At 42.4% G+C, this 13,178-nt stretch overlaps 1 protein-coding gene and 1 long non-coding RNA gene across 8 annotated transcripts in view; one reads left to right on the top strand and one right to left on the bottom strand.

Moving 5' to 3' along the window:
* Window positions 1-13,178, bottom strand: part of LOC107265369 — a 51,631-nt gene that overhangs the window by 20,751 nt on the left and 17,702 nt on the right. For 6 of the 7 annotated variants that reach the window (XM_025082604.1, XM_025082605.1, XM_025082606.1 and 3 more), the window contains one exon: window positions 3,015-3,071. In XM_025082604.1, coding sequence (XP_024938372.1) covers window positions 3,015-3,071 — 57 coding nt within the window. Of the gene's footprint in view, window positions 1-3,014; window positions 3,072-12,061; window positions 12,199-13,178 lie in introns of those variants that run through there. The other variant, XM_025082607.1, reaches the window with a different exon arrangement.
* The window catches only part of LOC112493999, a 19,602-nt gene continuing 18,881 nt past the window's right edge, over window positions 12,458-13,178 (top strand). The window contains exon 1 of the long non-coding RNA XR_003059056.1: window positions 12,458-12,717. This is a non-coding gene — a long non-coding RNA (uncharacterized LOC112493999). The remainder of the gene's footprint in view (window positions 12,718-13,178) is intronic.

The following is a 13,178-nucleotide window of genomic DNA, read 5'->3' as shown; positions in this document are numbered from 1 at the left end:
CCTCCGAATCAGTTGAATTATGATGGATCTCTTTATTTTTTTCATTAAAGCCCAGATCATTCTTTCCGGATGATCCCTTGATGCTACGACCTTGAGGATCTCCCGGTAATATATCATTGGCTAATTCGTTCTCGGTTGTTCGCACCACTGGTACCGTTGGTTCGGTCGGTTCTGTATTGCCAGTAGCTTTCCTCGAATTTTCCAAAATATCTTTGAGAGTCGTCAGTACCTTATCTGTGGTATCTTTAAATGGAGTAGTTAGTTCGTTCATTTCGGGCGTTATCTCTTCGGTCGTCGTTCTCATATTGGAAGTGGTACCAACTGACATCTCCACAGTGACTTCCTGTTCCTGCGCATCATTTTCTGATTCCTCATGACCGTCTGAGCTTGTATCGTCAGGGCTGTAAGTGACAGTAGCCTCGTCAGGGAAGAAATAAACATTCGAGGACGTGTGGATGATCTGAGCGTAATTCGTGCCAAGATAAGTTCCATAGATGAGACTCTTGTAATGAGTAGTAGTCCCATCGAACGCGGTAGTCGAGTCGATAGTCTTCAAAAGCCCAGTAGGCTTTGGTGCTTCTGTCTCGATATCCGGTATCAGTAATAACGGGGTAGTAGATTCCTTCGTGACCTCGACTTCCGGTTCGCTTACGTGACTCGGTTGAAGATTTCCAAAATGTCCGCCGTTAATAGCATCCAAAAGAGGATCCTCTGGCTGCTCGACTTCGATCGGTCCTTGGGAAGTTGGTAGCTTCGTTTTCTTATGACCAATCACGACGTCGGTCGGCTTAATGTCCATAACAGCGACGCCGTCGTCCGGTCTAAGTGTGGCGTCGCCTTTAATGGTCGTGGCTGGTCTGCCAGATGGTGCTGGCGCTGTGCTCGGACTGAAAACTATAACCTTCTCTCCTACTGTAGTAGTGAAGTCTGCAAAACCATGATAGGTCACAGTCTCCAGAGGCTTCGTATCCGGTTTCTTGGAAACCACTTTGGGTTGAGGCTTAAAGATTTTCGGTACTCTCGGTCTAAAGGTTTTCGGTTGTTCGTCTTCAAAGGTCTCCGATCCGCCACTCAGGTATTCCTGTTTTACCGTGTAGGTCGGTAAGTTATCGGCTGGTTTGACCTTAGCAGGTTTGAATTTGTTGACCTCGTCGTTCAGTTCGCGCTTACTGAAGATGTCGTTCTCGCGTGCCAGCAGATCATCCAAACCGGAAGTGGGTTTTCTTTCGCTTTTTTTCTCATTAGAATTTCGAGCGTCCTCCGATTCCGTGGGAACATTAATTCCCTCGATTTCCTTGATTGCTTTGATCCTGGTATTATCGAGCTCGAATTTCCAGTCATTCTGCGGCGTCCTCGATGGATAAACCACGTATGGACTCGCTGTATCGGGACTTGGTTCTTTGTCATAGAAAACTCTACTCGAGGTAGCAAGAATTCTTGCGTACAATCTACCATTGTCCAATGTGGTACCTAACACTTGAGTAGCATACTCGGTACTGGCGCCATCTTGGACAAAGGTCCTGGCAGTTTTGGTCAGAAGACCAACAGGCGGTACCGATTTCCCCGGCCGAGCAGAGACTAGAAGTACCGTAGTGACTCCTGCTTTTTTTAAATATTATTATTATTTGTAATTCAAAATCCAGAAGAACGATAACGCATCGTACATCATCGAACAAAAAAATTATGCCGAAAACAGTTGGATCAATAAAAAAAATCATCATGATAATAATATCAAGACATTAAATTTTGTAAAAGAGAGGTAAATAACACCAAAAAACACAGTAGGTACACGCAACATTTAACAGGTCATGCAATACCCACGATAAAAGAAACAGATGCCCAAAATAGTGTTAAAAAACGAAATAGTGTTCACGATCCAGACGTCAATCGTCGCGGTGATGAAGAGTTTTGCGAAATTCAGTCAACGATTGGAAAATTAAACGAGTGTCCATCCGATCAGTATTTGTCAATGAGATTTAATGGGGTCGATGTTAATAATCGATCAACGGTTATCAATGTCAATGGATGAGTTCAGTTCGGTCAAGTGTCGCATTTCATGTTTGTCGAGTCCAATGATAATCGAAGTGTTTTTTGGTGGTGGTAGTGGCGGTGTTGTTAATCGGTGTTTTTTTTTTTTGGTGTAGAAAGTCGTCGGAGAGACGGAGTGACGGGCGGACGTTGGAGGCAGACGGCATCCAGTTGTTGAGAAGAAGTTGAAGGCGGGGAGCAGACGGGAGCAGTAACAGAAACAGAAAATAGACAATAGACAATCTTAGTAGACGAGCCATCTTCTTACTTACAGAGAAATATCAAGAGACACGTGCCCTGCGTTACCCTGCATTATTATTATTATTATTCATTACGCTACCTCAATAATACATCGCTGCTCCGTATTAATAAACAGCTTCCAGAGCGAAGAATGTGTTAGGACCTTTATGTACAGTTCGGACTACCCGGAATCAGATTTTTATCGGAAAATTTTTTAATAAGATCAATTAAAAGAAAAGTTTCGAAAATAAAAAAATATTTTTTTCTGAAAAATTCCAGATACTCCGTGACGATATTTTTGAGAAAATTCGAAAAGTCACCTCGAACAGCAAGACAGAATAAGAAATATAGTCAGAAGAGAGTAGGTGTAATAAAAAAAAAAATATTTTCCAAATATATATACACGGCCGCACCTCGCGTCAACACGCAAAGCAAAATTTTTAAAAAATTGAAAACCGTACCAAAATTTTTAAAGTTGATATCAGCGTGACGTTAAGACAGACAAGAACAGAGACAGACAAGAAAAATAAGAAAAATGATAGAATAGCCGATAGAACAAGTGCTAAAGAGACGCTCGAAAAGATTTCCAAAATCGTGTCGATTGCTAAAAAAAAAAAACTAAAAGAGCGACGGAATATCCGTTGGAGCGCATCCTTGGTGTGAAAGTGTAGAGTGAGTAGTTCCGGTGTCGTATAATCGTACTATAAGTGTACGGTGTAATAATAATAATAAAATCCAGCACCTACCGTCCAGATCCCTTTGTATCCTCGACCCTCTGACCTCGTCATTACTCGCCAATGCATCTGCAAGCAGAAAACATCTTCGCTCAGATACCTGGACCGTCACCAAAAAATCCTATATCTGTATCCATTCCTCCATAGGACCGGCGAAGATCGCGTAATATCAAATGATCGATCTCCAAAACCGGATCAGATTATCGACGCAGACTTCCACGTGGACTACGGATTAAGAGTCGATTATAGATTCGCGCGTATCATTTGGCAGCGAGAATAGGAATGTGAATGAAGAATGGGAATAAGAATGGCTATGGGAAGCAGTACGGGAATGAGAATGGGAGAAGAAGGGTCCCAGGCTGGCAATGGCGAAGATGTCGTCCAGGGGCCGCGACGTACAGTTATTTGACCGACTCCTTTCCTCGGGAGAATCGAGAATTGAGACTCAGTCCAGGTGAGTGTGGGTCGCGTGGATGGTTCAGCACGTATCTGGCTGCCTACCACGTGCAGACTATACCAGGAGAAGAGGGCAGCCATCGGATGGGAACGGGTCTTGAGGATTCCAAGAGCCCTGCGATCCCCACTAAACCTAACCTAACCCAACCTGAGGTTCATTCATTGGCCCCCTTCGATTAATCCGAACTCGCGCCCCGGGCGCTTCGCAGAACTTCGTCCCTCCTGAATGATCCTCCTGACCCGGGTTGACCTACTGTGCAAGCACCTGTTCCCGTCGCGTGACCTACCTACCGACCTGCCTTGAGTCTCTGCGTGATTCAAGATTTATTGACCGTTCGATACCCCCTAACCTGACCCAACCATTGTCGGAGGACTTTGCGGAATCTCGTGACGACTTCAGGATTCTAGATGCAGATGATCAGTATGTCGCAACCGGACTTCGTATTTCTCACTTCGACCGAGAGCCTTTAATTTTGAAATTGCCAAAACTACGTAATTAACTTTCTTGTTAATTGGATCCTCCCTGCGTGAAAGAACTGGGCAAAAACATGGGGCACAAAAGAAATGCACAATGAGCGGCACATCCGGTTGTGCAATGTCGATTCTTTGATGGCAAAACGCCAACTGGGCCCCTACGGGCCACAATAAGACGGTAGTCTTGGGTCATTGTTGTCTGGCACGTAACGCCATTTTTTCTACTAGGTGTGGTACATTGGGTCAGCTGGTCATCGCGCTCGTCGTTGGTCTTCCACCTTTCTTCCGCTGCCTCTTTTTCTGCATTTTCTTTTACGTTTTCCACTTCGTGCCGCCGTAGCTCCTGGACTATTGCCAATAAGGCCACCTTGTCGTGGGCTAACGCGTCGCGATCTCGTGCTCTTACTCAACGTGCAACACGAATGCTCAGATTATTGATTTCTGCCTGGAGAAATTAACCGCGATACGTTTTGCGATTACCAATCGACTCCAGTGGACATTGCGAAATTTTTCGTTCGACGTAGTAACGCCAAGACTGCAGCTGCATTTTCAATTGTCGTTTCTTTTGGTCGGTTGCAGTTAAACGTAAATGGCTTATATTTTGGCGAATTACCGTTTGCTCAAATTAATGCTGCCTTTTTGTTTTTGCATCGTGTAAACGTACGACAGTCTAGTTACCTTTACTAAATAATTTCGCGTGCAGCTGCATCCCGACGCCTGCATCCGTTGCATCCGTTGCATCCGTTGTAGTCGATCGACCGCGCGATCTCGTGTTACGCATCGCGGCTTCGGGAGGCTCGAGGAAAAAGAATAAAAAGATAAGTTCTCAGTGAAAGAGAAGGAGTTACGTCTATAAGCGTCACGTGAGTCCACTCGGTGGATCATCTGTTGGACCAATATGGTATTACGCAACAATTACGTATAAAAAGCTGTTTAATATATTAATACGGTAGATACCAGAGTATTCGAAATTCTTAATCAGCGACCAAGTCGCCCAAGTGGAAAATTCATTACGCGCGACGAATTTGTGACGAATTTGAATTTGAATGACGAATTTTGTTACCGCCATGAAAACAGCCTTAACGTCCACTATTCACCGTACGCAATGACTGAGACTCGTGCCGTGAATAAAAAATAGGTAAAAAATACCTTTACGAGTAATCAATTATGAAATACTTAATGAATCTTGGGAAAAAAAATGATACGGAAAGAACGTCAAGAAGATTTTATCTCGTTACGCATAATTATTCGTAACTTGATGCCATTTAATTTCACCGCGAAGTTACCTCATGTGAGTGACATAAGTCGTAATATAAGTAAAATAATTCATTTTTATCGTCGACCGGTGTCTTGCGTAAATATTCGAAATTCAACAAGTTCAATATATATATATATATATCTGTTAGATAGTTCCGCGTAGCTTTAACTTTCTGTGTAAAAAAGAAAAAAGAAAGGCAAAAGAAAAATCCTGTATCTTTCAACACCTTTCTCCACGACCCAAGTGCGGGGCTTCTCTTGGCAAAGAAACTTCACACGTATAAGACCGAGCTCTGGTGCGATTCACCATTGAGAGAATGGCACGAGTCAATTAGCATCTAAAATCAATTCGAAATAATAAATGAAGCGAAACGATCAGGAAGTTCTCATTGAAATTCCACGAGGCTTCGCGTCTACAGAAAACAAAAGACCCAGCCTCCCCCTCGTAACCCCGAATATACGCTGCATGATAAAAATGCAGCTAAAATTTAAAGGAGAAAAGAAAATTGTTTTAATCGACGCTCGAATCGCAAGTAAAATGAGGAACGAGTGTATTTCAATATAATCGAATACGGAAACTTGGGTCGGTAAGGGTCGCCAGGTTTATGACGCACGCTAATGGAGTTTACGCAACTGTAGCTTCAATAAAGATCGCTAATGAACTTGAGATATATTCGCGTGAGAAAAGTCGGAATCTGCAGTGATGCCAATTTTGTTGAAGGCCTAAAGTTGCAGTGGGAATTCGTAGGAACGCAGTTCGATGATCCCTCGGACATTTTCTTTAGCCTTGACGCGCAATGCGCATGCGCGCGCATACGTATCGTTCAATTACTCTTCGTGGCTGCGCTTTAATCCTGAGCATCTCGCTCATCTCACAGCAGCTCAACTTTGACTGGTAGTTTCACTTGGGACGTAACTCTGTCCCATTCATCGTGCACTCATCGCGCTAATGATTACATGGTCATTAGCAGCTATGGCAACGAGGGCCAGTTCCTTTAGGACGTTAGAACCAAGACGGAAAGTGAGGTTAAGAATACGGTCGAGTTGTCGATTCTAAGTTTGCTAGGTTCGGTTGGTATCCGTGTCAGTGGCGCAAGATGTATATGGGAATTTGCAACATCTTTATGATCGCCTCAGGTGGCTCAAGAAGTCCAAGGAAAGATGAAGCGGTAGGAATTTCTTTTTGGAAATATTTTATTGTGAATGACGTAATTATACTTATTTACGGATATTCGATGTTACGAGTACATGTTTTTTTTAATTTTTTACTACGGGGGTAAGCGGGAATTACGTAGACAGTGAATGATGACCTGTTTATGGTTTGTTCTACAGTGTCGATACTCGTTGGCAATGTGAATCCACCTTAAATACGTACGTGCGTGGTAAATCGAGAATAATGATGATTACTCTCACTTACTCAATGACTTTTTGCAAGCCGGCCACTCGCTGTCTTACGTCCGCGAAACGTGACCGTATTTGGCGATTATCGCGAAAGACGTCGATGCATTAGGATAGAAAGGGAAATGCGGGACTTTTCCATTTTTGGAATCCTAAATGATATTCTTCACCCTGCAATCCAGTAGCGTTACGTGATTACCCAGAAATCCGGTAAAAGAAAAGTGTCGCCAAGTAGCTTCATAGAAAAACATTGAATAAAGGTGAGTTTCAAAAAAAACTTATTTTTTTTTAATAAAAAAAATGTATTATCGATTCCTCCACAGTCGAAGCTCTGATACGGACACAACTTGATAATAGATGCATCCAATACGAGAAGCATCCTCCTGTCGCGCGTCGGCGACGTCGCAAGATTTAATATCCTGCAAGAGATTCGACGGGTGTTCGACGATAGAGAAAGTGGCTGATCGTGGGAACCGGTAACAGCAACAGGGTTACCAACGGAACAACATTCGTCCGAAAGTCCCCGCTAGCAAGTCCGTTATTAATTGAGTGTCAGACAGACGCCAATAAATATCGGTCGTGATTAGACGTGGGCGTGATAGATCAGTGCGACTACAGCTCGGATCCCAAAATCAACCCAAGTGACCAGAGTGAACTCAAGATCAAGAAAAACGGAGGGAAGCTGAATAAAGATAATAAAAAATAAATAGAAGGATAGCGGCACGTTCGATCACACGGAACGCTTATTTCGCGACAGACGCCTCTGCGCGTCTTTGCTGTACGATTCCGAGAATCGCCGGTTTCGTTCCGGCTGAGAAATAAATGACGGTAAATCTTAATCTAATCGGATCCCTTCACTGTTTGATTATCCGCTGGCTCGGGTTCCACCCAGCACGTTCCGAGCCAGTCCGAGAACAATGATAGCACAGCCGGTTTAATCGGCCATCTGTAACCAATTATGCTTTTGGGAGCACTCGCTCCCACTCTTCGATCAGGATTGTGTGTCGAATTAGCCGAGTCATTGGACGCCTTTGATTATCCTCCTATCATCTGCTGATCCAATAAAAAGTGTAGCTCGACAGATGGCGCCAGTGAGGACCACCGAAGATAAAGTATTACGAGGACCAGGAATTCCAATTCCGCACTGAAGGCGGCGCCAACGCTTGACACATTTCCCATGATGCATTGCAGGGTTAGAATGCCTGGTTCTACAATTCCTTAACCGAAGAGAACATCTAAGACTGCGCGATTGCGCAATCAGACAATCTCGCCATCAGCTGCAACTTCAGATAGGATTCAGTCTCTTAACGGTATTTCTCCTATGTTCGGTTTACGTCAACTGCAACTGACACTCGTCTTTCATTCAAATACTTAAGATCCTCGGTATCCATAGTCCGATAGTAGGAATTTTGTTTAATAATTCTTCACTTGCTAATAATATTGCTAAGTCAATATTATTAATTATGGGTCAAGTACGCTGCAAAATTTGTAGGTTATAAAGCATCGAGACTAGAGAGACTCGACTATTTGCATTTCCCGGACGGTTTCCCTGCCACACCCACGAATCATTTCACGCTCGCTCCAAGGGAAACCGTGGAGAAGGTCGTTCCTAGACTGCAAAACACTAAGAAACTCCGACTCCTACTGTAGTGTCTAGAGAGTCGGCTAATGTCCCGGTGCACCTTGGGTACTCCAGATGTCTAGAGAAATTTCAATTACGGTCGTTCTGCCACGGGAGCCATAACCCCTCGTCGAGATGCTGCGACATACTTCGTGATAAAAATTTGTCCGATTTCATAAAAAAAAAAAAATGACAAAATCTCTGCCTCACGTTTCGACCCTACTATCCGGACAATCGTGCACGTGAGCTGCAGGACGCACGTGTATCTCATGTACACAACAAGTCAATATGGAGATTATATATCTATATAACGATTTATAGACATCTATACGTGGTTTCTTGTAACAGCAAGGTCCTCTAACAGTACCTTTCCACGTACAATTTACATTCACTATATTTAGCAATGTTTTCCAAGTTGAACGCAACCAAACCCAGAGCCATTAGTACTATAACGTAAAGTTGTACATATCGTAAATTACAATTAAAAGCAGCCACGTACTCTATCCATTCTCGAATCACGCTACGATAATCAATGGCTAATCCGGACGCTCGACCAGATTCTCATAAAACGCGAGCTGTTACTCGGATCACGAGAATACCTCGGTGGGTTAGTACGCACACGCGCATGCGCACACGCTATGCTTAGACATCATGCGTGGTGCTGTAGCGTACATGCCAATGGCCCCGGGCTAGGAGTAAAAGTGTCCTGCCATGAGGACGGAGGGTGAAAGTGCGTGAAAAAAAATGAAAACCTCCGGCGTAATGGTGTAGATAAGTGATAATTTTGAAAATCACTTTCCCTCATATTCAGACTTTCTTTTTTTCTTTTCCAAACATTTTTCGCTTTCTGAGCCTGGCATGTTTATTATCTGTATAAAATCAGTTATTTAGTATAGGGTATACGACAAACGATATTTTTTTTTTCAATTAAAATTCTTCTGGTATCATATATTTTGAACGATGGTAATACAGCGCTCGTGATTATTTATTAGCCTCGCGTGGAATCCGTGTCGACCCAAATATCGGAAACTCACTTTCTAAGGCGAGTCGGCAGAGTCGTAATGAGAATCGCAAAGAGGTGGGAGAAGACGGATGAGGAATTAGAATTTTTTTTTTTACGAACGGATCTCTTAGCTACTTTGACTCTGACCGCTCGTTCAAGAAGATCTGTTTGTCAGATAGGACGCCATTGTTTCACGCGCGGACGCATCAGAAATACCGAATGTTTCGGTAACGTGATGGAAAAAATTATATGGTTTTAATGGCCGTTGATAACGTCTCTTTCATGAACGGCGAAGAATAAGTACGGCCCTGAGGTCCCTCGTGGTGCGAGGGAGCCACTTTCGACTGGTTAGGTCCTCTATGAGACCCCTGACAGGGTGGCAGTTGAATCCTTAGAATTTTTGCTGATTTCTTTTTTATTGATCCAACAATGATTAAGCGCAGGATTTATATCGCAATCAAAACAGTTCGTTGTTCGATTTAACTGCCAGTTGGTTTATCCAGGTGGCACTGATAGTCAATAATAATAATATCCGCAACTACAACCATAGCCCTACGGCCAGTGATTTTACTCGTTAATAATTATAGAGATCGTTTCAGATCTGTCGCTGGGAAATCAGAAACATTTATAGATCATTGACTCGGTGAAATGACGAAACGATTACGAAAGTCACAATGGCGGCAATCTTACGTATCAACGGTATCCTTATAGGTATAAGATATGAAAAATTGTATAAAAATTTCATTGTACAATGTCGCTGTAATTAAAAATAGGAAAATTTAATAAATTAATATTTTTTAAATAACATGGCGTTACGAAAAATTTATGTGATTCAGGTGAATGGAGGTAATACTAATATAGCATGAGTCACTCTCTGTCGCACTGCTAGACAACTTTGAAATATCAGACTAATAAATAATTCGTCATTAATTAATTCGACTATAAAAATGCAGATGTCCCATTAGATGTATCATATCATCTGCGATGAGAAGGAAATTTATAATCACGTGTATCTAACGGCTACTAAATTAAGTTATTTTATCACTCAATCAATTCAGAATACTTTTCCTTGAATATTATGGTCTGATTAACCCTACACATACTAACCACACATATGTTTCTACATCTAATATTATCCAATGTATGTCACGCAATGGAAAGATAATATGTGCAAAAAATAAAAGTAAGAATTTAAATAAAGAAAAAAAGTCTAATTACAGCTCAAGATGATTGCGCCATTAATATTCGCCAGCATCCACATTGCGTGAATACATTGAAGAATGAGAAAAGAAATTTTTCTTATCCGTCTTCCCAATACACCCGTGCACTTATATACATAGTTTCTACGAACCAAATGAAAAAAGACCAAGCACCGATATTCTTATGTATCTCAGTTTTGAATCGTCACGCCTTAAGGTCAACAGGCGTTAAACTTTCTTCAATTAGTATTACGGGATTACTTGGCAAACTAGGTAAATAAAATATTACATTTACTTAACCTCCAATTACCATAGACGGCACAATAATTCCAAAGCAGCAATTTCTTCCGCCTACTTTTCCTTCGCTACTACGAGCGTCGCGACGCCCAGTCGAGATCCGAGGACACGTCCGGTATCGAGTGTTTCAAAGCCGATCGGACGTATTCGATTTCACGACATGACAAGACTCACACACATGTATATCTATATTTCGTGTTCTCGTACCGTGCGAATTTTCATTCTACGACGTGTCGCGTATTTACGTAACCTGAAATCACAAAATGACTCTTCCTGTTGGTTTTAGAAAGACGCCATTAGATGTTTTGGTATCGCTGCATATGTACTCAGCTGCAATTCTCTCGTGGATACTTCATACGTCAATGAGGAATGTAAGACCCTTGATATACGTAGGTTGTATATGGTAAGGATAGGACATAAAGTTAATGAGATGTAACGAGGACAAATTCCGATCTGCATGGGGAACCAGTTTATCTTGAAAGTTTCGCGTATCGAGATCACCCTCAGCTATCCATAGGATAACGATCGATTCGTTGTTTATCTTTTATTCCAATTAGTCCAATTAGCTCCTCAACTCTGTTCCACACATGATCCCCATGAGCAATTGGTTGCGTGAAAGTTAGCCAACTGCGAGTCTGTTTAATCGAATTTGATGCTGACGCGATAACAAAATTCCCTAGAATAATAATCAGACGAAAATTGCAGGAGATAACTTGCAGCTAACGAATTAGATTTCTTTTGCGAATCGAGATACTGAGTAATGATACATTAGGCTGAGGTGGATCAACGAACGGAAGTTACCAAACGAAAAACGGAAGTGACACATGTGCTTTTACAAAATCACTAGGCGACTTGGTTTAGTAACTTTTAGAAAAGTCTATTGTATTTATGTGCGCGAACAGTTATATAAACATAGCTCCGTAATTATTACTGTTGGACTTGGTAATCTACTCTTGGCGAATACGTCAGCTAACTAACGGTCCTGCAAACGTTAATTTATCGTGCGAAGAACGCGTGCATACGGTTCCATTGTTCCCGGCAAGCCGTTCGACTTTTTATCCGGTTCGAGACATTATATGGGTCAATTCCCTGCAAGAGGTAACGATAATAAGCGTTACGATAGCAGTTAGTACTTTAGAGAACGTAAGAGACTTCAAAGTTTTCTAGAGTGACTGTACCGTGTATACATAATGATATAGCGAGCCGAATTTTAACCGTTGAAAATATGAGAATGGCGAAAAAAAATAACATAAACGCAAGGAGCACGAAGTGTCAAGGGAATAACGAGGAGAGTTTGAAGATTACGATTCTTCGATGGACTTTTGAAAACTTTCGTATCTGGTAATTTACTGACCTAATTCCTGGACCCATTAGCATCATGAACGATCACCTGCGGACTCGGCATGAGCGCGAGAAAGGATCCGTGGATCTAAAGGAAGACAGCTGATCTGGTGTCGAATGCCCATCGAATTTTACGTAGCCTCGGGCCCATAACGGATCGACACACTAACTTCACTCGCCAACAATTCCCTCTCGACGCGGTGGGCCTTATGCAAAAGTTCACTGCGTCTTACGTTTTTTACGCCTCCCTCGCACCGGACAATTGATTTACAATTTACGTTTTGAAGTTTCGCGAGGAATTTTCATGTGGGCGAGAATGACTTGTGGTGCGAGACAATGTAGATGGCGCGTACGATGCACAGAAAATGACGTTTCGCAGCGCCCAAAGAGAATCTAGCGGCGGAAACTTGAAGCTGATGAAAATGAAGATTTACTCCTCGCGGATACTTCTCGGTAAAACTTTCATCTGTTACGGTGGGGAGATAGAGAGAGAAAATGAGAGGAGAGACTTCGGTCTCCTCGCAAACAACAAGCTGATCGGGTACCGTGTCTTCGTGGGAAAGGATGATTTCCACGTGACTTTCGTTCCCAAGAAGAAACTCCCATGGGCTGTGTACAAGGAATACCTACGATCCTGTTGAGATGGGCTGCAAGTTTATAATACTGTGGGTACGTTATCTGCATGTGTACATCATTCTACATATGTATAAGAACATTCTTAATATAAGCCAGATGAATATATATATATATATATAGTTGGCTAACTGATTGCGAGTAAAGGGAGTCCGAGTGAGTCAGGTGGTTTCAGGTGAGTCAGGTGAGTCAGGCAAGTCGGACGAGTGAGAAATCAAAAAGCATCGAATTATGTATACACAATAAATAACTAGATACCTACGTATGCCATTGAGAGATATGCTAAAGCGCACCTACGAACAGGTAGGGCAATAGACGTAAGGTAGAAAGGCAAGGAATTCGTGCTAGTAGGTCGTCCATGGACCAAGCCCATGGACGTCTGATCACAGAGCTGAACAAACCTCAGTAGGATCCACGTTTCATGGATGCTACTGGAAGAACAAAAAATATTTTTAAAAACTGACGTTCCTTCCAGTCTATTTGTCGTGAACATTTTC

This window comes from Cephus cinctus, unplaced genomic scaffold (assembly GCF_000341935.2).
Source record: "Cephus cinctus unplaced genomic scaffold, Ccin1 Ccin1_scaffold0215, whole genome shotgun sequence".
In the NCBI taxonomy this organism is placed as follows: domain Eukaryota; kingdom Metazoa; phylum Arthropoda; class Insecta; order Hymenoptera; family Cephidae; genus Cephus; species Cephus cinctus.
This window is presented reverse-complemented; position numbering and strand designations above follow the sequence as displayed.